The sequence below is a fragment of the Primulina tabacum genome, chromosome 2 (assembly GCF_025594145.1).
Source record: "Primulina tabacum isolate GXHZ01 chromosome 2, ASM2559414v2, whole genome shotgun sequence".
Taxonomy (NCBI): domain Eukaryota; kingdom Viridiplantae; phylum Streptophyta; class Magnoliopsida; order Lamiales; family Gesneriaceae; genus Primulina; species Primulina tabacum.
Window position 1 is genome coordinate 49977127 of NC_134551.1, and position 25210 is coordinate 50002336.

Below are 25210 nucleotides of genomic sequence, written 5' to 3' on the forward strand. Positions count from 1 at the left end.
TTAATAAATTTTTTGTAAAAACGAGTATATTATCAGATTAAAAATGGATTGATTACATTAGGTGAAGAGTGTGAATTAGAAAATACAAAGTTTATATAAAACATTATTTGGCTTGTGGTATTAGAATAGAAACTTCGTATAATATATCATATGATAAAAATTTGTGTGAGACGGTCTCATGGATCGTATTTTATGAGACATGTTTTCTATTTGGGTCATCCATGAAAAAATATTATTTTTTATGCTAAGAGTATTACTTTTTATTGTGAATATATGTCGAGTTGACACGTCTCACATATAAAGATTCGTAAGAACGTCTCATAAGATATCTACTTATATCAAATTTAGTTTGTGAGATTGAGATGATAAATGATATATGATATATGATACTGAAGATATATATAGATAATATTATGATTTATAATTTTAATTTTTTTGTAAAACATGAGTCAAATTTAAATGAAATCAAGATATATAATTAAAAAATCTTAATGATATATTAATTAATTCAAACAAAACCATTAAAAAAAATGAGAAATATATCTTCTTCTTTTTTTAATCAATGGATGAAATAAAAAACAAAATCAAATTGGGGTTGATTTTGTTTTTCCCCTTCTCCATAAATATGACTCCAAATTAGTTAACACTTCTTCTTCTTGTTTTCACAGAATAATTAATTATCAATTAACAAGGTCTGATTTATTTTTAAAATCAATTACGTTTTTCTTTTACGAAATGACCATCATGCCCCAACCTTCCGCTCCTAGCCTCCGTTGTCTCTAAACCCTTTCCAATATAGAAAACCTTCCGTCCTCCGCATCTAACTACAGCACAGACGCATACATCCACACTAGGTTCTGCTGATTAACGCGCGGCTATTTCTCTTCAAATTATGATAGTCGTTCGGGCGCCATTGAGAACGCTACGGGCCTCACTCTCCTCCGCTCAATTCACTCTATTCAATTCTCCCTTTCTACATCGTTTTTATTCCGCCGAGCCTCAGCACCCTGACCCCTTTTCTCCCACATATTCCGGGGAATTTGAAGACCCACAAGAGGCCGTGTTTGATAGCTCCCATTATGACGACTTCAATGTTGACTTGAAACCCAATGATGGTGGTAATAATACTTGCAATGATGATGCAACGTGGTCCAATACGTACAGGGACACGATAAAAAGCAAAGTTTTTGGGGAAGATGTGTCGCATATGAGAATCTTGAGGAGGGAGGAGGAGAAGAAGAACAAGGCCGCCGCTTTGGCAAAGGCGCTACTGGAGCCGTCTTTGGATGTAGAAGATGAGGACGGGGATGTGGAGGTTAGGGAGGTCAAGGAGGAGGATCAGAAGTCTCTGTCTGTTGGCGTTATCGGGGCTCCCAATGCTGGGAAATCTGCTCTCACTAATTTCATGGTCCTTTTCTCTTTCTATTTTTTTTCGTTTTTGCTTTGCCTTCTGTCTACAGACCAAAAGCTTTGACCTTTGAGTTTTGGTCATGGTTGGGGTGAATTTTTCAAATAATACATTCGTTGGTTAAGTTGCATCCTTGCTCTAGATAGACTTATCCATAACAAGCTAGCTATTGACTAGTTTATTAAGTGCTGATGCATTTGTTTATTGGCTGCTTATTTTTATTGGGATCTAAGAACAATTGCAATTGGTTCGATGTCTTTGGAAGTTCTGTTCTAGAATTGTTCTTCCGTTTCATGTAGCTATGTTGGTAATTGATTCTGGCCACGTTTTATATTTCTCTGTGTGCGTAAGGTATGGATGAAGAGAAAACTTTAAACAGTTACCTAATTTGCCATCTTCATGACTTTCTTTTCCCAGGTTGGGACTAAAGTTTCAGCAGTTTCACGGAAGATAAATACCACAACGCATGAGGTGCTGGGAGTTTTGACTAAAGGCGATACCCAAATTGTACGTTTAGATCTGACTACTTGATTTCCTTCAGTTTTATAAGTATCATGTGAGAGCATATGCGTTTGACTATGTACTTCTGGTATTTTATCACCTTGATTCGATTTCTCTGTAAGTTTATTTTCTTTATGGTGCCCATAATTAATCCCCTGGAGTGTGGTCTTATGCCTTAATCCTTACACTAGAAAGAATATAATTACTCTTGAGAGGAATATTTAATTACCCCAAATCCAACTACTACTGTTGATGGTTTCCAACTAATTGTGATATTCTTTCAGTGTTTTTTTGATACTCCAGGTCTTATGCTCAAGAAAAGTGGATTTCCTTACAATGATATCAAAATCCGGAATGAAAGTGCATGGAGTTCCATTTACTTATATGACGTTCTGATAGTTATTTTTGATGTGCACCGGCATCTAACCAGGTTCAGCTTTTCTTTCAGTGATTTGGCCAGTTTATTTTGTCTGATGTTCCCCAATATCTTGTCATCCCTTTTCTAAATTTGGTGTAATTTCTTGAAGCTATACTGTAGATATTCTGTGTATGAAGGATGGATTAAGTTCGTAAATAGTCTTTTTGTCATATGATGCACATAAATTATCTATTTATGTTTATGTGAGGTGGTATTATTCAGAAAGATGTGGTTTCACATTTAGTTAACTGAAGGCTCTGTCAACACTGAAAGACATGTGCATCCATTTCTCTGTGTGTGTTATTATTCAGAACAAAGTGAACTATTTTACTGACACAGATCAGGAAGTTCATAAGTTGTAATTCTAATGATGGATTATATATGAGTGTGATATTTTCAACTTGCAGCTGTTTCACCGTTTTGCTGTGGTGTATCCTTGTTTTATTATGTGGCTTTTGAATTGTGGAGGTTTGACTTGTCTTCTTATTTTCATGAATCTAGACCTGACTCAAGAGTGGTGAGATTGATTGAAAGAATGGGGTCAATACAATACCCAAACCAAAAGCGTGTGTTATGCATGAATAAGGTTGATTTAGTCACAAAGAAGAATGAGCTTCAAAAAGTTTCTGAGGAATTCAGGGACCTTCCTGGATATGAAAGGTAAATACTTCATCTCTAGTTGACTATTCATCTAAATGATGCCTGATGTTAGTTTTACTGCCTTGCTAGGTACTTCATGATTTCAGGACTGAAGGGTGCCGGAGTGAGAGATCTTACTCAATATTTAATGGAGCAGGTAGTTATTAGTTAACGGACATCAATTTTAATAAATAAAATGTTCCAACATTTGGATGGAAAAAAGTTTGCGAAAATTTGAAGTATGTTCTGCATTTCTGTAACTTATGTTTCTTGTTTTTCTCATTTTTTTTTTCGATCGGTGAAAATCTGTTGTATTTCCTACCTTTGTGTATGCACATAGCAAATAAACGAAATGAGAACTCCACAGAGCTTTACAATTGGCTCTTATATTATTGGTTAGGGAGTGAAAAGACCATGGGACGAAGAACCCTTGGGCATGAGTGAAGAAGTTATGAAGAACATATCACTAGAGGTTGTGAGGGAGAGATTGTTGGATCATGTGCATCAGGTAATTTAAACTTGCATTGCATTATTTGTTGTGATGCCTTATGTGGGAGACAAGTGAGTGTTTATTAATTTTCCGCAAACCTAGGAAATACCATATGACATTGAACATCGTTTGATGGGGTGGAAGGAATTGAGAGACGGTTCTCTCCGGATCGAGCAACATTTCATTACTCACAAGATGAGCCAACGCAAAATTTTAGTCGGGAGTAAAGGGTCCAAAATAGGGTGAGCATGCTTCATAATTTTTTCTCATAATTTTTTATGTTTCTGCGAATAATAAAATAATGATGCAGGCGGATAGGAATGGAAGCTAACGAAGAGCTTCGATCCATATTCAAGAAGAATGTGCATCTTATTCTCATGGTTAGAGTTAAATGATCCGAGGAATCATCATATATGCTGTAAATTAACCAACCAGTGGGTGTGTTTTACAGAAGCCAGAAGGGATTGTGAATTATACAGAATTATTTCTCAAGTTGGTTAAGTTTTAGAAAGGAGTGGATTAGCTCAATGCATTGAAAGAGAACTAAAGTGAAGGGTGGGTGATTACCTTGTTGAGGAAGAACCGTGAGTTTTTAGATTCACATCCAAGTATGGACTGGGAAATAATTTGTGACATGCCACACCACTTGGACTTGTACAATGATGTTTTGATATTTTAATGTCTGAATTTTACATTGAGCTAAGGCTCATATTCATAATTATGGGATCTTTTTATACATAATATGATGCTAATTTTAATATTTTTTAGCATTTTGGATTTCCTCGTTGTTTAATAATTTGAATACAATATAATATTGTTAAAATCAAATTGAAATTTTCACGAGTTCAGCTATGCATAAAAGCCACTTTATTGCCATTTCGAGTTGAGTTTTCAAATGATGGCGCGAAGTTGGACTTTTAAGTGGGGATTCTTTACATTTTGATTTAACCTGGTTTTTAACTCAATCACTCATTTTGCATGTAGAGAACAAGTATATTGGTAATTTTGTATGTACAAACAGATATCAATAAATTATTTAAATTTTTTTTTTGAAATCAACCAATATCATTTATTCGACTTCAACTTGATGATTACAATCGTTCAAAATGATAGAGCTAATAGAGAGTGGTAATACAACAGAAATACCAAAACAATCTTGTTGAGAGTCGTTTTAACTAATATATGAGTGACTCTATTTGTTTGTCTCCTAACGTGTTCGACTTTAAGCGAACTCTGATTCCTAGTGATATCACAACAAGATTGCATCTGCTGATATCTTTGAGTCTGTTTCCACTATTACCTCGTCGTAGCCCATGTCTTTTATCCAGCTCAGAGCTTCATGGATTGCGATTGTTTATGCTTCCTTTACTAGAGCTGTTTCATGGTGGATGACTGGTTCTGTTTCACTTTTCACGATAGATCATAATTTTAAGCAAAACAAAATTAATTTAGAAAACAACAAATAAAATTAGCACGATAGTAATTTACCTGCTTCTTCTTACAATATAATCACACTAAACAATAGAAAATTTTAGCTTACCTTTCTGAAATTTATTATGAAACAATTGATAAACGGAACGGAACGGGCACAGACACTCCTCCTATTTAAACGAGCAACAACTGCTGTAAAGACAGGGGTTCAAAGAATTGTGGTAAGATGCCGGTGGCAAAACCAGAATCATCGGATGCAAGGGTCATCGCCCACATCGACATGGACTGCTTCTATGTTCAAGGTCTTCTTTCTTTCCATATCTCTGTACTTGTGTAAACTCACACCCACTATCAAGATTTCTTTTTTCCTTTCTGGGTAAATAGTCATAAGGTTTTCGCTCAGAAAGTAGTGAGCGACCTGTGAATTTCGTGCTGTTCATATTCTCCATGGCGGCTTCTTTTTCGCATTATTTACTCGATAATTATGGTTTCCTGGGAATATCTTGTGATGCTATGCACAAAATATGGTGCAACTTCGTTACTATGTACATACCATGCCACGTGCACCCCCAACCAGGATCACTCCTTTTTCTGATAATTGGCCGACAATTATGTCCTTAGGAAACAAATAAACGGATTAGAGAGTGCTGGGGTGTTTTTGGTGAAGCACCGCCCAGTCCAGGAACTTGAGAAATGTATACGTCGTAATGCTAAAAGATATGTAATTTATAAAGCAATATGTACCACATATGTAATGTTTATAGGAATGGGCAAGAGTCAATGTCGTATGGATGGAGGCACAGATTTACCGTTTTTCTAGTGATACGAGGCAACTTGTTTGCTTTGGCACTAAGTTACTCCGATTGTGTTGTTTTGAACCTACTATTATAGGTGAATGTCTAAATGGTGAATGCTGTCCTCTTGAGTGGAATTCCTCTGCTTGAATTTCTTTATGCATTGCATTATCATCTTATGGACCACAACACAACCAAGCTTCTGTCTTCCAAGAATCTCTCTAACTTTTTTTTTGTTTAAAAATTCTCCCTATTCACTGTCATAAATGGTCATTGTTTCTGTAGTTGAGCAGCGTAAACAGCCAAATCTAAGAGGTCAACCCACTGCCGTCGTACAATACAACTCCTGGAAAGGTGGAGGGCTTATTGCTGTGGGTTATGAAGCCCGTAAATTTGGGGTTAAACGGTAGATGCTCAAACTATAAAACTGCTTTTGCGAGTGAATTTTTTCACTGCTCTTGAATGTTGAAATCTTCTGTGTGAATTTTTAAGTTCAATGAGAGGCGATGAAGCAAAGAAAATATGTCCTGAAATTCAGCTTGTCCAAGTTCCTGTGGCTCGTGGGAAAGCGGATTTGAGTGTGTATCGAAATGCTGGTTCAGAGGTCTGAAGTAATTAAAACCTTCCTTCATCAACCTTGTATAACACCTAATTGTATTTGAAATGTTTGCAGGTCATATCTATTCTCTCCAGGAAAGGTCGATGTGAGCGTGCTTCTATTGATGAAGTGTATCTTGATCTTACTGAAGCCGCAGAAACAATGTTAGCTGAACACCCCAATGGAATTTTGGAGCTAACTGATGAAGAAGCACTTAAGTCACATGTGTTGGGGCTTCATTTGGTTGGATCACATGCTTCAATTTTTTTTTTCTTGCAGCTTCAATTGTGTCGTTAGTGTTTATGATCATAGTGAGTTAATGACCAAGTATGTCAAATAACCGTGCTATTAAAGTTCTGAGATAAGGTTGAACATGTGACTCGAATACGAAGTACCACTTCCCCTAAATTTGTGCATTCCTACCCCTATCCACCAATCCTGAACCCCAATGGAGCACAGGCACACACATTACATGCTGTTCACTAATCAGATACTTTGTGGCCAAAGTCAAGGTTTCGATGTGGGCATTCGGCATTCCCGTGAAGAGGCATCCTGTCTGTCATTGTGAGGCAATATTTTCTCTTTTTCGTGGGAAAAGACTTGAGTAGAATATGTTGAAAAAAAAGGAACATGCGGAATTTCCTTTCCCTTTTGTTGGCAGATTCCTTTATCTTGCATTTGTAAGAGCTGCTGTATTTGTTTTCTCACTTTGTGTCCAGGATGGCCTCAACGCTAGAGATTGTGTGAGGGAATGGTTTCTTATGAATGATGGTGATCATCGTGATAACTTGTTAGCATGTGGAGCCCTTATTGTTGCAGAACTCAGACTGGAAGTTTTGAAAGAGACTGAATTTACATGTTCTGCGGGCATTGCTCATAATAAGGTCAGAGGATTTTTCAGCCGTATATGTATAAATGTGCTATAATTATTGACACACCCACAAAAAACTGTTTCTATCTAGACTTTTAAAGGGGTATTTATGGTGTCATCAGATGCTGGCAAAATTAACAAGTGGTATGCATAAGCCTGCTCAACAAACCATTGTGCCCTTCTCATCTGTAAAGAAGTTTCTTGAACCTCTTCCCATAAAGAAAATGTATGGTGATTTGCAGCTTGTGTTTTGTAATGGTTCAAGAATATTTTCTAACAAAAATGGTTATTACTGTTATTGTTTTTATGCTGAATTGCCATGATTTGCTTGTTATTTTCAATTTTATATGTTTATAAGCATAGTTTAACGCAGACCTTACTACAGGAAACAGCTTGGCGGAAAGCTTGGAACTTCTCTGGAAACTGAACTTGGTGTGAGTACTGTTGGAGATCTACTGCAGTTTTCAGAGGAGAACCTGCAAGAACGCTGTGGAAGAAATACTGGGTTGTCATCTACTTAACATTTGCATGATGCTCAGATTATTTTTTTACATGTGAGGAAAAATGTTGCCGTCAATGATTTGGCCATTTCCATAAATTCTGATTGATTCTTATACTTACTCAAACTGCTACTGACATCACAAGCACATTCCGTAACGCGTAAAAAACTGCCATATTTGATATGATTCTTATCGTACGTAGCAGATACTCAAATTAGTTGAGATCCTTAAGAATCGTTTCTACACTTGCTTTTCAGTTTCAGATCTGATGGTTGTGGCTTTTGCCTGAATATTAAAAGAAGGAAGAAAAGATAAAACTACATAATTGCAGTTCATGTAACTTCTTTGCCTCTTAGTTGAGGAGTTTGTTGTGTACGTCACGACCATTTGTGGTGTAGGAGATCTTTTTCTAGACTGTAGTAAAAAAAATTTGAAATTTTCGTGTTCTTTTTGTAGAAATTCATTTTAGACTATTTTAAAGTCACAGGAAATTGGAACTTTATTACTACTGTGGGTTGTGGGATAATTTATCCTGCACTGTCACATTTGAATTCTGCATTTTCATTAAGCAAGACTTACCTTATTTTATGTGCAGTACTTGGTTATGGAATATTGCAAGAGGGATCTGCGGAGAAGAAGTTGAGGGTCGCCTTCTTCCCAAAAGTCATGGTTCTGGGAAGACATTTCCTGGACCTCAGGCTCTTAAAACTCTCTCGTCTGTACGTATTTTCATAAGAGATGATCCTGTTATAAGTGACTAATCGTTTCAATTTGCTAACAATACTGCAATTTATTCCTTTCACTTTATATTTTGAATTTTCCCTTCCTTATATTATGCTATAATTGCAGGTTCAAAAGTGGCTCAATGAGCTTTGTGAAGAACTAAGTGAGCGGCTGCAATCTGATCTAGAACAGAATAAACGGATCGCTCATACTCTCACACTGCATGCAAGTGCATATAAGGTTTATGGTCTTCCTCAATGAGTTTTTTAAAATTAACATCTGTTCAAATATCTTCTTCCAAACAAATTTTATTGCCTTAAAAGATTTATGTTAGTGAACTTATCTGATAACTTTATATATTTCAAATCCAGTTGAATGACTCTGAATCATTAAAAAAATTTCCCTCAAAGTCCTGTCCATTAAGGTATGGGACTAACAAGATTCAAGAGGACTCTCTCAGCTTATTTCATACTGGTTTGCGTGAATACATTGGCATATACAATGTCAAAGCGAAGGGAAGCAACCAACATGAGTGGGCAATAACTGGTCTCTCAGTGTCAGCCAGTAAAATTGTTGCAATACCATCTGTAAGTTGAAGCAACTCTGTGTCCTGCTGCCTTTTGCTTTCTTGTGTTTGAATCTTGTTCCTTTTGTCAACTGTTTTGTCATTATCTAATCATTTGTAACCTAGTTTCTTGTAGAAACTTTTTGTTTTATCATAAGGTTACTAGTTAATGCAACACTCAGTTGCAACACACCCGGTTTTATTTAATATACATCAGTTTATTTCGCATACACAAACTTAATAAACTTATTATTGCTGATTAAATGAAAGAGTTTTTGAAGGTTGATTTCAAATACATCTATAGCCAAGTGATTTCTGTTCACCTATAACCAACCATGGGTTTCAAGGATGGCAAAACAAAGACCTCTGGCTGTTTGATATTTCAAGAAATAATTTTGACCAATCACTTTCAGTTTTTCCCATTATCCATTTATTTGAGCCTGGAATCTATTTTGTGCTTTTTTGACTTCTAATACTTTCATGTCGACAGCACTTGATTGTGTCTGTTTGCCATTTCAATTATCTTTATCCGCGTCGTCTTTTATCCAACTAAGACTGTTTTATGTTTATAGTCAATTCTTTCTCATTTTTATTTGCAACACTTTTATCAGGGGACCAACTCAATTACGAAATATTTCCACAATGAAGATGAAAATTTTACCTCCAGAAAAGAATCAGATTATGTATTCACCAATGATGCAGCATCTTTATCGTCCTCAGGTTCTATATGATACCATTCTGGTCTAATTGCAACTCTTTGTTAACGTGATTCCCATTCTCATCTATCTATAAACTATAGGTCATGGAAGCTTGGTACAATTACATTTAGCTGGTTCAGAGCTAGACCCTTGTGAGGATGAAGCAAAGACTCAGCAGGACATGCCTGGTTTGTATCCGAAAGAAAATGAAACAGAAGTTAGCAAGGCAAGGTTTGATTTAGTATTCTGAATGAAGTGTTCTTGTTTGCATGAAAATGAACATGAAGCTGACATGGAGGCTTTTTTTCCTCTTTTTGTTTATATCAAATGTCTCCGGACAGGAAATTTCTTATCTTATTGGACTTTGACAAAGACATGATGTTTTAATCTGTAGTTTGAATGCTTTGTCCAGCAGTATTTCAGTGTATGTGTTCATCTTCATATGGTTGGTGCAGGCATTATTACATTGAGGAAAGTTATGCTGCACATAGATGAAATAGGATAAGCACCAAAGAAATCATGGTAGCAAATTTTTCACTTGTACGTGTGTGAATGCTTGATCCCCTGTTAAAATTTATTGAGGCAAATGCATGATAATACAGGGTTTTTTATTGGAGAGAAGCAAGTATTCCCCTGTAAGAGCATGCGGTGAATATTTTTCATTGAGCTCCATTATCCCTGTGATGAGTAGCAATCTCCCCTTGCCACCTGTTCATCCCCTATCCATATCATTTGAATTTTGGAGCTAGAGTCACATAGAACAATTTTGTTTTGTTTGTTTTGGAAAAACGAAACACAAGAATTTTTGGATGTTTAAAAGATCCCTCCCATACATTGTGTAGCCTGAATGTTCCTTGCATTTTTTACAAATAATCTCTGTTAAGAAGATGTAGTTATTGTAACAAATGGTAAAATAATCTGGTCGTTGTGAAACTTTAATGATTCTCTCAACTAATTATGAATATGTATCACATATGTATTACTAACTAAAGTCTTATTATATTGCTCTGTGATGCAGGATTCAGTTTTTGGCACAAAATTTACAGATAACCAGCCATTATCTTTCTTCCGAATGAAAGAACAAAAAGAAAGGCTCAAAGAAGAAATTTTGTTGCCACCATCCTTAGGTTTTTTCCATATCATGGTTCCCATAGCTTTAGTTTGCCCTTTTTTCCCTCTTTATTAGTTTGATTTCATAGCAATGGTAAAGCAGGTGTTCAGAGCTGGGTCGGATCAAAACCTACGCAGTCTAAAATGGAATTTGTAGCGGAAGGAAGTGGACTTAGTGTGAAATCAGGGAAACAGAAAAGGAAGTTTGACACAGAAAAGGTTTGGGTTTTCACTGTTTCTACCCTGGCACGAGGAGTTAAAAATTTCTTTATGTCTGGGAACAGTTTGATGCGTGAGATTTCTGTACGGAATTTCGACATTTCTAATTCTATTATCCTTTGGAATTCCATCAAGTTTGATAGAGTGTGTGAATTCTGTTTGTTTTAATGTTTTTGTTATTAAATTTCTGAAGAAGTTTTGCAAGACAACGTTGGATGAAAATTCCTTCCAATTTTTGGTGTTACAGAGAACTACCCCATCAATCTTGAGATTTTTCCATAGCAATGACGAAGCATCCTCTTCCTCTGGTAATTGTTTGTGAAGCGTTCTTCAAATAGAATGTTGTATCAATCCAATCTAACATGTTTCTTGTCCATTTTCTTTGGTATTTGGTGCAGATATTGGGGCCACAACTGATGGATGCAAATGCAATTTAGGGGAAGATGTACTAAGAAGAAGTAATTCATGGAATTACAAGAGTGATGAAATAGACCCCGTCGTCTTGAATGAGTTACCGCCGGAAATACAAGCAGAAGTGCGTGCTTCGCTTCTTCAGCCACAAACTCAGGCGAAAACTGTGAAAAAGGGTTCCAGTATTGTTCATTATTTTTTACCAACCAAAAACTCCTGACTTTTATTTTTTCTTTTACTGAAACTATACATTTAATAACTGTGTGGGTATATTTAAGCTTGATTAATAGCGTGCGTATAGGAACTGTGGAACCCGGAGCTAAAAATTTTGCAAAACCCTCAATGTTTGATGTATCCCAACAGTGGTTAACAAGAACTCGATCAAGTTTGCTACAAACCTCTGGACTCATCCAAGTGAAGAAACAGCCATTAAACCGGAGATCCAAAAGGTCGAGCGAGACAACACAATCCACAAAATCTTTTGTCTCATAATTTTTAACTTCCAACCCTCCTTTCTTTTCACACGGTGACAAAACATTGTTGAAGTCCCCTAGTATTGAACAAGTAGCACCAAACGCTTTCAAGTCATCACAAAGTACCCTTCTTTGAACTATAGTATTGAATCCATAGACAAACGAAACTACAAATGTTGTATTCGTCGTTAGACAAGCAACGCCAACATGTATGGACTGTTCACTCATATTAACAATGCTTAAGTCTACCGAGCCAGGGTTTCAAAAAACTAAAATGCGACCCTTGTTATTAAGAGAAAAATTTTGAGCAACTTTCATACCTGAGAACCGGATTCTCATGAAGTTCTGGAGAGACAGATCATTGAACTTCGATTCAAAAATACCAAAAACGTTAATCTTATGAGTGCCCACCAAAGATTGGACACTCTTTTGTTTTAGAGGCTTGTGGAGGCCTCTAATATTCCAACAAGCCATCTTCATTGACAATCGGATGCAATTTCGGGTTGCCGCCTCATATCTTGATTCCCAGAGCATTTTAAGTTCTTGTTTGTGGTATTCAAATTCACATATTATGTGTCACAAGAGCTGGTTTCTTCCATCCCTTCAAAGAATAATGCAATATCCTTGTTCTTACCAAGATTTTGTCCCTTCATTTTCTTATTTTTCTTCTTGTTTATGACCGTCTCAAAACCCGCAGTATCAACACTACTTTCACAGTGAAAATAAAACTCATAAATATTATTTAATATTGTAACAAAAAATTACAATACTTTATATGGTTCGATAAAATTATATCTACATCCACGGGCAACTTTGATCACTTACCAAATATATAAAAAAAAAAGTTCGAGTAAGATGACTTGCAACTTGAGAATGACAAATACAAATACTTTCAATTTACAAACTCATAAATTATCTAATATAAATTTTCTTTCAATGTGATGTGATACAATTCTGTTTTTTAAAAAAACCATCCATATAAAGGTTGGAGATTCGATGTTACAATATGAAGATTGAAGTCCGAAGAAAGTAGGCATACAAAGATTCGTCGTATTGTGTCTTCGACTCTCTCTAATAAAAAAAAACTAAAAATAAAAACACCAAATTATCGTTATCTCAACTCCCAACTTGACCGACATTTTTGTCTGAAGAGAGTAGGCATACAAAGATTTGTCATATTGTGTCTTCGACCCTCTCTGATACAGAAAAACTAAAAATAAAAACGACAAATTATCGTTATCTCAACTACCAACTCGACCGACATTTTTATCCAATCTCAGATCACTTACTTGCTCTGACCATCAATGGTTAACGCTAAATTAATTTTTGAGATAAAATCGAAACACAAAAAAATTTTGAGAAATGTAATTAGCACGAACAAAATTACGATGACAAAATTGAAAATAGGGCAAACCATAAAGATATGGGTGAATTATCTCTAAATATTATAAAATAACCATTTTTGGGCTGGCTGAAAGTTATGGTCTCAGATAGGCCCAATGTTTCGGGTTTCTCGGCCATTCCGGTCGAAGTGGGAATGTCGGAGCTAATTTGTCTCCGCTGTAAATCGAGCTTTCCTTGGTTTCTGGTCTAAGGTTTCTTAGCCATCGGGACCGCAGATCAAGCCCTAGTGGCTTATAGATTAATGGTGGAATTTATTCAGGTAAAACAGTAACAGATAATAATATTTTATTCAGAAGAGTAAAGAAAACGGTGATGATGAAGCTGATTCCCGGTGGAAGATTCCTCTCGATATCGTGCGTCTGATGGCTGCCGCTCCTCAATCTCAGCATCGCTGCGTATTTGGTCATTCTTGCTCTCTATAGAGTTTCTATATCCACGTGTGTGTCTGTGTGTGTGTTTGCTCTGTAACTTTACTTAACGACGAAAGTTACTGATGATTGTCGCATGTTTTTTGGCATCTGTGTAGTGGGGAACATACCTTATGATGCGACTGAAGAGCAGCTCATTCAAATATGCGAGGAAGTCGGTCCTGTTGTTTCTTTCAGGTGAGTCGGTTAAAAGATGGGATTGTTGAAATTGGGATTGCTCCCTCCTTTATATTCTCTAATATGTATATAGTCGCTTCGTCTCTTCCTAAGGGAGATTTGCACGAATGAGCTTTTTGCAGAAAAACTAGAGGATCCTATTTCTGCAAAAACAATTTTTCCCTAAACCAATTTTTACGGCTGCCCCCAATTCTGTCTCGTGAAATTGCGGTGGGAGGATTGGCGCGTTGGTCTAATTTAATAACGAATTGGCTGCAGTTTGTAGAGAACTTTGTTTTCAAGAACAAGATTAGGACTTCTAAAAGATACTGGTCTTTCATTGTAATAGCATCCTCTACGATGATGTTAGCCTTGAAGAATGACCAAACTTTCTCCATTTTTTTCGATGGTGAATCATTTGTTCTAGGGGCCTTTTATATTTTGTTATCTAATAATTGATGTCACTTACTTTCTGTCAATTGACCATATAAGAAAGCCCTTCGTGATTTTCCCTTTCCTTTCTCTATCAGATTAGTTACTGATAGAGAAACTGGGAAACTGAAGGGTTATGGATTTTGTGAATATAAGGATGAAGAGACAGCTTTAAGTGCTCGTCGGAATCTTCAGGGATATGAGATAAATGGTCGGCAGCTAAGAGTTGACTTTGCTGAGAATGACAAGAATGCTGACAAGAACCGAGAGCAGGTAAATCAGTTTTACAAAGGCTGGTTCATAATCTGATCCTAGTCATTAGTAAGCTTGCATTCTGTTTCCTTCAATTTTATTCAGAAAAAACCATATCTCATTGTGAACTTCTTGACAAAGTATTTTTTCCTGCAGGGTAGAGGTAATACCAGTATTGATTCAAATATTGGTATGTTCAAATTTAAAATCAAAATTTTTTTTTATGTACACCGGAAAGGTTGAACAGTGAGGGACTTCAAATGTCTTCAACTGGTCAACTTGCGGTTTTTAGTTTATGTTTTCAATTATCTAATGCAGACCCTCAAAAACAAGTTGGAGGCCCAGTGGCACTTGGGGATCTGAATCTTTACAGGCCATTGGGTGATTCTGTTGCCATGGCTGCTGCAACTGTCATGGCTGGAGTCATTGGAGCTGCTCAGACTGCTAACTCAGCTGATCAGATCGGGTTGCAAACTCAGGCCCTATCGTGCATTGATCCTTTGACTCGGCATTTGGCCAAAATGTCTAGGAACCAGTTAACAGAGATTATGGCTGAACTAAAGGTTAGAATATGACTAAGATTCAGTCTGGATTAAATATATTACATTCAATGGTATCAATACTTCATTTGTGTTTATTATTATTTTTCTTTGTTGAAAGCTGACTAAACTAATTTAATGTCACTGTTAAGCGACAAGGTGAGTTTTGTGACTTACACTTATTGTTGCCTGAAATGAATTTACAACCATATGAAAGGTTGCAGGATTAATGCAGATAACTTATGCACCAATCATAATGTATATTTTTTTTGTGCAAGTCTGTTTCTACTCGATGAATATATGACATCATATGATTATTCAATGATGGCAGGCAATGGCTACACAAAATAAAGAAGAGGCCCGGCAGGTCTTACTTGCCATCCCGAACTTGCCAAAAGCTCTTTTTCAGGTTTTTATTGGCACTTGAGTCTTCTTGTTAACATTATGATGTCATTACATACTGGTTCTATTGTTGGTTTTTTAAAGTCACTGTCATATTGTTGGATTTTGTGACGTATATATAAAGTTTATATTGTCTTTCTTCTAATTTCCTTGATCTAGGGAACATAAGAAGATATTTCTTCTACCTCTTTTCGATTTCTTCGTAGTATAGCTTCTTTGCATGATTCTACATGAACTGTATCTTCACAACAATGTGTTTGAGTGCAGGCCCAGATAATGCTTGGGATGGTTTCTCCGCAAATGGTTTGTTCTTTTTATCCAGAGTGTATCCTGCTATTATCTAGTTGAAAGCTCCATGGTGGAGCAATCGAGTCTTATATTATATACTGTGCAGTTGCAGATGGCAAATATTAGCCAACCCTCTGCCCAATCAATGCAACATTTAGTGCAGAGTGGTCAAACTCTTCCTGGATTGCCTCCCCTTCCACAGAACAAACCACATTTTGGTTTGTTGTCCAGCTTCACGTGAAAGTCAAATGTCTGTTAGTGCACCAAAGCAGTATGCTCCGCTACACATGTGCCTACACAATCTCAGATTCAACATTCACAACTAATGCAAAACCAAATTCCACATCAAGCTCAACTGCTTGTGCAATCTGGAGTTTCATCCCTTCCGTCTGTTCGTCCACAGTTATCGGGTGGCCTGTCAGTCAGACCACAAATTCATGTGCCAATTTCCTCTTCATTGAACCAACAAGCGCAACCTTCAATGTCACGACAGGTGGGTCAAATTCCACCTACTGAATCGGCATGTAATGGCAGCTGATTACTTTTAATGCTAGCACTCATCTTTCTGCCTTAATACGTCTGACCCACCTACTGATTTGGTGTGTAATGGCAACTGATTACTCTGAATGCTAGCACTCATCTTTCTGCGCTAATACAATCCACAGATTTCAACCAATTTTAAGCCCAACTTGGCATGAGGTGTATCAACCCAAGAAGTGAAGTCACTTGACACAATTTTATAGGGAATGAATTGTCCGTAAAATGGATTCAACTTCAAGAACAATTGGATTCAACTTGATTGAATATATTTGTTAGGGGGCATCAGAGTCTGTTTGGGTAAAAGCATTATCCACTTCTACATAGTGCTTATAGAACTGCACTTAGATCTGGTAGATTAAACCAAGCCTTGACTGAATTTCATTGGGTGCAGCTAGATTTTGAAGTTGCTACCAGTGTTCTTAACAGCTTAGTTGAGTGACATAATTATAGGTTACCATAAAAGATCCAGGGGGAACAAAAATTTGCATCATTCTTCATTTCAGTAACTTCTGGGTCTTGTATAAATTTCTATTGATGTATGTATTATATATGTGTGTGTGTATCAGCATGTGTTAACGTGGATGTTACTTTACACTGAAAAATGAGAAAAGAATTGAGCGAACAGCACATGCTGAGGCTGGTTTAACTGGCTTAATTTTGTGGGTAATTATTTTGGTATTGTTTGATGGATTTTTTATTGTCTGAAAGATTGACTCGTTTACAAGTGTCTGCTAGCTACCATGATCTGAAAAGAAGCTTTCTTGAACTTTTTGCACCTTGTTGTATGAAAATGACATATTACAAGCCATCTCGTCAAAAATTTGTCGGCTCATGGCTTTTGCAATCAACTTCAAAATAATTTAGTTTTTCTATTTTCTGTACCAGTCTATATCCTCAGCTATGTTAGAGAGCAAGGATTCGAAAGGGCTTGCTTTGAGTTCATTGGAGAAAGTGATAATTGTGAATAATAACCAAGATCAAGTGATTAGAGCACCTAAACTGGTGAAATTGAATGATGGAAGGGGTACCTCTTTATCAGAAGACGCAAATATGCATATGCAAGTTTCTGCAGCATCCCAAATGGTTGATCTTTCCGGAAAACAAATTTTCCAAGCAGAAGAATCTTCAAAGTCTGAGAAGCAAGCCTCTAAGGTATTTAATTATTCCTAATTATTATTTTTTCAAGCTAATTCTCGTCAGCTACGATCCATCTTCTCGTAGCTTTGTGTGTTCTAACAGGTTGAGATTTAATCTTATAATTTAACTATGTGTGGGCAGTCTGAATTTATTATAGATCTCACTGATGGATAGGACAAAGTTTTGGAAAGTTTTCTACTGCATAAAGTGCCCGTTGGTTGTTCACAGGACCAACATTTTGTGTGTGATATACCAAAGCAAAAGAGGAGTTAATTTTTTAATTTTTTTAATGGGATTTGTTGCTTAATCTTTGCATGCTTACTCACTTGAAGCTTTCTCTGTTCTTGTTTTAAACTTTCATTTCGGTTATAAATTGTGGAAGAATTAAAAACAATACTTTCTGGATGGTTTGATAAACTTAGTTTCAACTTGTCAAGCTGATGTCTGCTTCTATTTTATTGACTCTATTCCGTTATGTTGCAATGGTGTTATTATGGAATAATCAGCCATGACTTGAGCATTTTGTAACTTTTATTGAAGATCCAGTGAATTTTTAAGGAAACCTTGTAGTTTGTGAACTGTGCTCTTGTATATTTTATGTGCCAGCATGCACTTGTGTATCTTCACTTATGGAAATGTTCTGAGGTGAATGTGTAAGCATGTTACAAAATACGATGAGTTTTTTTTTAAATAATACGTTAACCAAATTTTGACCATCGTCTTTGCAGATGCAACTTCCCCTCGATGTAGATTCTGCGTTACTTGAGCAAGTGCTAAATCTGACCCCGGAGCAGCTGAGTTCCCTGCCGCCAGATCAGCAGCAGCAAGTTATTCAACTCCAGAAGATGCTCCGGCAAGCTGCATGATTTAAATTTTTTAAAGCATAGATATTCTCAGCTAAGCTGAAGTCATATTGTTTGTCTTTTGCATTTATTTTTTAATAATTTATAAGTTGTAAGTTGATGGTTTTGGGGGGGAGATCATGTTGGAGCTTCTGGATACAAGTGAGTGTCATCGTGTAACATTCAAAGCATGTCACAGAGAATAATGTAATAGAAATTAGAAAAGAAACTTTTGCATCTTCTCCCGTCAGTTGATCGTTTTGTCTCATGACAAGTCGTGATATTCTGTGAACATTGAAGGAATGTTTTGTTTTTGGTTTAATCTTGCGTTTTTTTGGGTATCAGCTATGTATATAATCATGAGAGAAGAAATTTTTGCATCTTCTCCCCTGTCAGTTGATCGTTTTGTCTCATGACAAGTCGTGATATTCAGTGAACATTGAAGGAATGTTTTGTTTTTGGTTTAATCTTGCGATTTTTGGGTATCAGCTATGTATATAATCATGAGACATAGTGTATAAGTTTGCTAAGTCGTGGTTGCTTGAAAACTATGGAGGCTTGTGCATGAGTATGTGCATCAGGCGTAAGATACCAGCAAGCTTGATGATTTTTTTAGCAGAAGAAGCTTTTATCGATGCTCTATTATCCTATACTAGTCTATAATGTAAAAAGTCGCCACATAATTTAAAGGTCTTCTTTGATTTGGCCTTGAACATCGACAAAACTATCATCTCTTAATTACTCGAATCTCTAAAATAAGTAATTTCGATAGCTTTGTGAAAAATTGTTTAACAGATGAAAACTACATTCCATATGCTAAACAAAGAAAATTAGAAATTGAAATATAACTGTTAAAATTGAATCTCAAAATGAGAAGCACCCATGCATGGTGTAAGTAAGCATGACCCCCCCTATTTTTAATTAAAATTATCATTATACCCTTAACGACCTGCAGTGTGTATATTCCAGCAATGCCAGTTGTTATATTTCAAAACACAAGCTTCTTTCATGCAATGGGTGCACAAGACTCCCTTTATGTTGAATAAGTTTGTTCAATATTTTTTACAAGTTTTTAAATTTCTGTTTAATTACTAAGGGAAAAGAAGAAAAGAAATTGAAGACCAATGATTTAAAGCTACCATTTTACCGCATTACTAAATACAAGTAAATAATAAACTGAAAGGTGAATATACTTTTACAATGAAAATTCAAAGTTAAGTCTGTCTTATTGTGGTGGTGTGTTTGCATGTCAAAATTTTACATTCAGAAAGCTAACAAGGTTTCTCTCTCATTTTATATACATGTGTTGTTGACAACTAACTAGAATATTATGTGTCCAGGAATGAGAAGCTCACTCTCTCTCTCTCTCTCTCTCTCGAGCATCGCAGCTTAAACGGATCTTAGAGGCTCGTCTTGGTGGTGGACAACCTGATTTTGATTCTGATTGTTGTCGAGTGGCATGTACTGAGACATGATAGCCATGATCTCCTTGTCCATATACGACTGTAAAACATACATACACACATGATAACAGTTTGTTAGTTTATTGTAGTAAATAAAATATCATATTCACTACTAGTAGATACTTGCCCTCAGTCTGTATCTGTAGAATATGTAACCAGCAACTCCAACACTCAATACTACCGCTATCACCGACAAGGTAATGAATCGCCCCACTTTTGTATTACTCCTTTCTGTTCATCCATCCAAATATAATTTCCAGTGAGTGGTACTTGAGTCTCTTATAAAAGTAAAAAGGGATTATCGGAGGTTAGCTTTACCAATACAGGTGTCTTGTTCCTTTATGTAGATTTTGCTGATCCCCTTACAGCTGCATTGAAATCCACCCCATGTATTCTTACAGCTGCAGCCATCACACTGACAGGCCAGGTTTTCCTTGCATTCATCCACATCTGGTGTTGATTAATGGTGCATGTATTATGTATATGATCACAAGTCAGAGATGCATGAACGATCATCCATCAATTCATTTAAAGTTAACAGCTACACACGTGCGCGCACAAAACACTATTTTTGTTGAAAGAAGAAGAAAATGACCTTCACATTTGTGACCATCCCCTCTAAAACCAGGAGGACACTTGCAGCCTGATACTTCAGCTTCCTGCAGATAGTCAGTGTGAGTCTCAGTGGTTGTATTTTGAAAATTGATCGATAGTTGTCACGAGTTAATGTCGTAATAAATAGTAATGGATTACTATGCAGGCTGAGAATGTGATCCCTTCTTTGGTATCAGACCAGCAACCTCCGTTGTTCATCCAACACCTTCCAGCTCCAACACCTAAACACAACACAAAGGAGGTGATAAGAGCATCACTATGTGTATACGTTTGTATTCGTCTCGCGTGTCCCAGGAACTTAAAAAATCTTGCCTTGACAAGATGAATATCCATCTCCTTGATATTGAACACCATTCACCAATGGGCACTCACAAACTCTTCCCCTAAATGTGTCCTGTGATATCATCATCACATTATAATTATAATGATGCACAGCCATTGCGCGAATAAATCAACTATACAATGCAGAACCGGAATTTTAACTATCAAATTTCAATTTTCTATGTCATCGTTAAATTCATGTGTCTTATATAGCCAATTAAAAAACTAGTATTCTGCTGTAGCAATTTTTTTGTTTTTTTTGACATTTTAGGAAAAAAAAATCCCACGAGTAAATAAAAAGAGACCGATAAAAATAAACTAAATATTGAATGGAGTATTTTAGTAAGCAAAATGATCCATATCAAATAAATGAAAAATGATTTCTACGGATTCTTCTTTAGCATGTAGTATAAACTATTATTATTACACATACATAAAGGAGGTGATTATGTTATTTCGTGGTTTTTACTCCTCTAATTAGCTATAGTGGTGTTCGGTGATGGATCCATTCATACCTTACAGGCAGTGACATTTGATGCTGGATCCTGCCAACACCCACCATTGTTCTCGAGGCACTCATTAGTCTCAATATCTGTTCATCACCAGCAACAATATTTATTATCCCTTGTAATAATCTTTCCTAAAATTCAAAATTTTTCCCCAAAACATGGATCACAACCCTTTCAAAATCTTGTGTTTGCCCTTTTCAGTTCGAATCGAACTGTATGCGCAAAGTGAAATGATAAATTACCTGTGCTCAAACAAATAGGAGGATCAGTGGTCTCCTTAAACCCAGCACATATGGCCTTCAATATTGCGCCGCTCTCCAACTTACCTTTATTAACGATAAGTAATTATAGTTAATAAAGTAAAGCAAGAAAAAAATATAAAAAATGACATTATTTATGAAATCTTTTTTATATATAAATTTCTGTAATTTGTCCTGTATAAAGATAAAAATTCTAAAAATAAAACCATGTTCATAGAATAAGTGCAAGGAACAAGTGGCAGCCGCCCTGCTTGTATTAGTATACCTCTGTATTGAACATCATTTATGAGCATCGTTGGTAAGATTGTAACATCACCACGCGATCCGTGTCCGACCTGAAGATGTTGCTCTGCTTTCAGGACTTCATTTTCGCTGTCGGCTTCGGTGTCTCCCATGCACTTGTTCATCTTCTCCATTGGGAGATCTGCGTATCATCTTTTTCAGAAGATTGAATATGAGTAACGATTAATGAATGATGTTAAATGATTACCGAGTGATTTGATGACTTTCTCTGCACATTCTTTGCTGTACTTCTTTTCCTTCATGGAGCACCTGATATGGAAATCAGTGACATAATCCCACCACACCCATGGCCTCTTGCTCTCATTCGCAACTCTGTGCACGCAGAGCTGCCTTAAGTTCTCGAACACGACATCTTTTCCTTCGTACCCCTCCCTGAAATCCTGTTCTGGGTCGGGCGCGCAATATCTCCCTCGATTTATGCACTGAGACTTGCACTGTCTGGTCTCTAGAAAAGGCTCGGGGCAGTACCATGTTATGTAGTGAGGTGTGAATTGTGTGTAACCTCCTTTCTCCAGTATTTGAGCGTGTCCCTTGAAATTCTTGATGAAATCCATCTGTTCATCGCAACGGATTCCACATTCGTCGTTGCTGTTTGTCCACAGCTCGTATTCGACCCTTTGATCTGGATGAGGCATGGACTCCGTCCAGTCTATCTTCAACACCACCTCCTCAGTACCTCTCTTCAGGGCATCCTTGAGTGTGTCGCCGAAGGACCGGTCGATCAAAGCAGAAGGGATTCCGATCTTCTCTACGTATTCATTGGCATCGGAGCTCTCCTCAGGAGAATCCATGGTGAGCAGAGGTTCGTCTATTATGTCAGCCACTAAAACAGCCGCTGCGCCAGCTTGCTGCCCGTTCCACACCTTCAATGCAAAGTAGCAATCACCACGCTCGAGAAGAAGAATGGTGGGGCGAGAGGAGTTAAATTTGAAGGGCTTGTCACCATCGAAAGGAGAACATCCCATGGCTTGGGACGATTCAGGATAACGGAGAGTGCCGAACATGTATCCACCATAATCAGGAACTCCAAAGTTAGCAATAGCTGCATCGTGCTTTGACCGCAAATCGTAGGGAGACACCAGGCTTACACTGCTCTTCTCCACCACAAATCTTGCGTCCACATACTGAAACACGGCCAGTATCACCAGCGTCAAGAAAGAAGCCATGTTGAATTCAAGGGCAGTGGGGAAGAAATGCAGTATTTGTTAGAGACGAGACAACGCGCGGGAGGAAGAAGACTCGGGATTATTCAAGTCCACGGATTAATATGTTGCTTGACTTAACGGCGGGGCGAGGTTAATTGTGACGTTAAGGAAACACAGAGCACATGTAATTAATTACCTATGAATTAGCAGAAGATCGGAAATTAATGTCATCTGCCAATATATTTGTTTAATAGCATTGACTTGGATGATAAATGCGTTTACATATATATACAAAGACAAAAAAAAAAAAAAAAAGAAGTGGGTGTTTGACGTAACTGTGTTTGAGTTGTGAAATTAGTGAATTTTTAATCAATAGTCAGAAACTTAATTTTTTTCCGAGCGAACATCCGCACATAAATTGTCTAGTGTGGTTACACGTTTGACATTATAGCAAATTATTTTGTTAGTCCAAATATTTATTTGGTATACATCGAAAAATAGTGAAAGTGATTGTCCGCCCGCCTCTTAAAAAAGACAAAAACTTATGTGAGACGGTCTCACGGATCATATTTTGTGAGACGGATCTCTTATTTGAGTCATCCATAAAAAATATTACTTTTTATGCTAAGAGTATTACTTTTTATTATGAATATCGGTAGAATTGACCTGTTTCACAAATAAATATTCGTGAGATCGTCTCACAAGAGACGTACTCCTTGAAAAAATATACAGGGTAACCAGATAAACCTAACATTTGAGTTGTATGTTATATTAGGTTCCAAGTGTTTTTCCGCACAAATGACATCTTGTTGTGGGGCTTCAATTAATGCAACTTGATGATTTTTTTAGAAACCATTAATGCAACTTGATGTTGAAAAAACATTAAGCACGACGTGGTAAATTTTTCGTTGGTTTATTAATTAATATCATACGAATCAAATTTATTTAAATATTGAGATCTGATTATTCAAATACTTCATACTAACCACGGGTTGTGAGGAATAATAATCACTCCAAATCAAGAATATTGCTTCATAATCCAGATGAATACAAATCAATTCGATCTCTTTTAACTTATAAATTTTTTATTAACTTTATAAAACGTTTATTTTCTTTAAAAAGTCGGAGCAATTTTATTTCGTTATTGATATAATTTATATTAAATTGAACTATTATCATATTGTACGCGTTATGACGAGAAAATTTTCCGAAATTTTATTAGCAACCACGCATTGTTTGTTTGTATGTTATATCACAAAAACTAATTTGAGATCGTCTCACATATTAATTTTATGATACGAAATTCATATTTGGATCAACCTATGAAAAAATATTATTTTTATACCAAAAATATTTCTTTTCATCCTAGATATGGATCAGATCGACTCATCTCACAGATATAACTTCGTAAAATCGCCTAACATGAAACGTACTCTTGTTTGATATCGACGTGAGACGTACTCTTGTTCGATATCGAAATAAAATAATTGTAGCAAAACTCATGTGGCTTATCAAATTTATTTTTACCATAATTTTCATTTATTAATGTACATAAAGCTAGGGATGAAACGGAGTCAAGTCGAGCCGAACTCTTGAATGTTTGAGCTTAACTCGTTTATAATCGAGCCGAACTCGAGCTTTATTTAACGAATATATTCATGTTTCACGAGTTTATTCAAACTTTTATCGAGCCTAAACGAACTTAATAAATATGAATTATAAATTTAAATTTTCATTAAATTCATTAAAAAGTAAATCATATATTTAAAGAAAAATACAACTTTCTTATTAAAATTTATAAATTTATTCTAATAAATAAATTTAATATAATTTTCTATATATTTAATAAGTAATGTGTAAAATCAATAAATCAAATATCAAAACTATTATTTTTTCATCTAATAGATGACTCATGAACTTACCAACAAATACGTTCACGAGCTAACGAGCCGAATATTATAAAGTTTAAGTTTGATTCGTTTATTTTAACGAACTTTTATCGAATCAATTTTTAAATATCTTATAAACGATTTGGTTCATTTATATCGTTACATAAAGCAAGCAAGAACCACACTTGACTGAAAACAACTAAGGAAAAACGATGGTTGCTTAGCGTGCAAGTTTGGTAATACTAGCTACCAAATTTTTACACTTTCTTAGTCAATTTTAAATGATGATGTTTAATATCTACTCTTCACTCATATAAAACGAAAACGGACTTTTAAAAAATAGGATTAATAAAAGAAATGCGATTAGTAACTCAGAGCTAGACATTGCAATACATTGGGTTGGGTTTGTTACGCCTTATATGTCACATCCCGTGAT

The 25210-nt window shown here is 36.1% G+C and overlaps 4 protein-coding genes across 5 annotated transcripts; 3 read left to right on the forward strand and 1 right to left on the reverse strand.

The window, feature by feature from the left end:
- The first annotated feature begins 728 nt into the window (after positions 1-728).
- On the forward strand, positions 729-4216 carry LOC142535252 (GTP-binding protein ERG-like). Of its 2 annotated transcripts, none has more exons than XM_075641728.1 (8): positions 729-1408; positions 1826-1915; positions 2194-2339; positions 2829-2987; positions 3057-3123; positions 3367-3474; positions 3559-3698; positions 3775-4216. In XM_075641728.1, the coding sequence occupies exons 1-8, from the start codon at positions 893-895 to the stop codon at positions 3785-3787; spliced, it is 1239 nt and encodes a 412-aa protein (XP_075497843.1). In that variant the 5' UTR covers positions 729-892; the 3' UTR covers positions 3788-4216. The 2 variants fall into 2 exon arrangements, with proteins under 2 accessions (XP_075497843.1, XP_075497842.1); XM_075641727.1 differs by having other exon boundaries at positions 731-1408; positions 3767-4216.
- An 806-nt stretch (positions 4217-5022) lies between these two features.
- On the forward strand, positions 5023-11635 carry LOC142535278 (DNA polymerase eta). Its single transcript, XM_075641730.1, has 16 exons — positions 5023-5189; positions 5967-6087; positions 6174-6285; positions 6355-6522; positions 6999-7163; positions 7273-7376; positions 7536-7655; positions 8246-8369; positions 8500-8613; positions 8745-8960; positions 9550-9658; positions 9738-9862; positions 10655-10763; positions 10847-10965; positions 11213-11273; positions 11364-11635. Exons 1-16 carry the CDS (start codon positions 5114-5116, stop codon positions 11594-11596), a joined length of 2076 nt encoding a protein of 691 aa, XP_075497845.1. The 5' UTR covers positions 5023-5113; the 3' UTR covers positions 11597-11635.
- Positions 11636-13311: 1676 nt separating this feature from the next.
- Positions 13312-18607, forward strand: LOC142537836 (cleavage stimulating factor 64-like). Its single transcript, XM_075643321.1, is given in 12 exon segments — positions 13312-13655; positions 13780-13858; positions 14368-14542; positions 14678-14711; positions 14840-15084; positions 15392-15469; positions 15730-15765; positions 15857-15976; positions 15978-16035; positions 16038-16243; positions 17176-17442; positions 18156-18607. Coding segments are annotated over 12 exon segments (1476 nt in total). The 5' UTR covers positions 13312-13615; the 3' UTR covers positions 18294-18607.
- A 787-nt stretch (positions 18608-19394) lies between these two features.
- LOC142535314 (vacuolar-sorting receptor 6-like) lies at positions 19395-23111 on the reverse strand. Its single transcript, XM_075641742.1, has 10 exons — positions 21928-23111; positions 21703-21861; positions 21420-21503; positions 21184-21260; positions 20660-20741; positions 20486-20568; positions 20328-20391; positions 20051-20182; positions 19860-19963; positions 19395-19772 (listed from the first exon to the last, which is right to left on the reverse strand). Exons 1-10 carry the CDS (start codon positions 22904-22906, stop codon positions 19659-19661), a joined length of 1878 nt encoding a protein of 625 aa, XP_075497857.1. The 5' UTR covers positions 22907-23111; the 3' UTR covers positions 19395-19658.
- Between the last annotated feature and the right edge of the window lie 2099 nt (positions 23112-25210).

What these genes read in the sequence shown, in the direction of transcription:
- LOC142535252 (XM_075641727.1), top strand. Translation starts at nt 893, where the DNA reads ATGATAGTCGTTCGGGCGCCATTGAGAACGCTACGGGCCTCACTCTCC. An exon ending in CTAAAGGCGATACCCAAATT is followed by an intron (nt 1,916 to 2,193) that starts GTACGTTTAGAT and finishes ATATTCTTTCAG; the next exon opens with TGTTTTTTTGATACTCCAGG. An exon ending in TGTTGGATCATGTGCATCAG is followed by an intron (nt 3,475 to 3,558) that starts GTAATTTAAACT and finishes CCGCAAACCTAG; the next exon opens with GAAATACCATATGACATTGA.
- LOC142535278 (XM_075641730.1), top strand. Translation starts at nt 5,114, where the DNA reads ATGCCGGTGGCAAAACCAGAATCATCGGATGCAAGGGTCATCGCCCAC. An exon ending in CGTAAATTTGGGGTTAAACG is followed by an intron (nt 6,088 to 6,173) that starts GTAGATGCTCAA and finishes TGAATTTTTAAG; the next exon opens with TTCAATGAGAGGCGATGAAG. An exon ending in CTCTTAAAACTCTCTCGTCT is followed by an intron (nt 8,370 to 8,499) that starts GTACGTATTTTC and finishes CTATAATTGCAG; the next exon opens with GTTCAAAAGTGGCTCAATGA.
- LOC142535314 (XM_075641742.1), bottom strand. Translation starts at nt 22,906, where the DNA reads ATGGCTTCTTTCTTGACGCTGGTGATACTGGCCGTGTTTCAGTATGTG. An exon ending in TCACATTCTCAGCCTGCATA is followed by an intron (nt 20,392 to 20,485) that starts GTAATCCATTAC and finishes GACTATCTGCAG; the next exon opens with GAAGCTGAAGTATCAGGCTG. An exon ending in TCTACAGATACAGACTGAGG is followed by an intron (nt 19,773 to 19,859) that starts GCAAGTATCTAC and finishes TATGTTTTACAG; the next exon opens with TCGTATATGGACAAGGAGAT.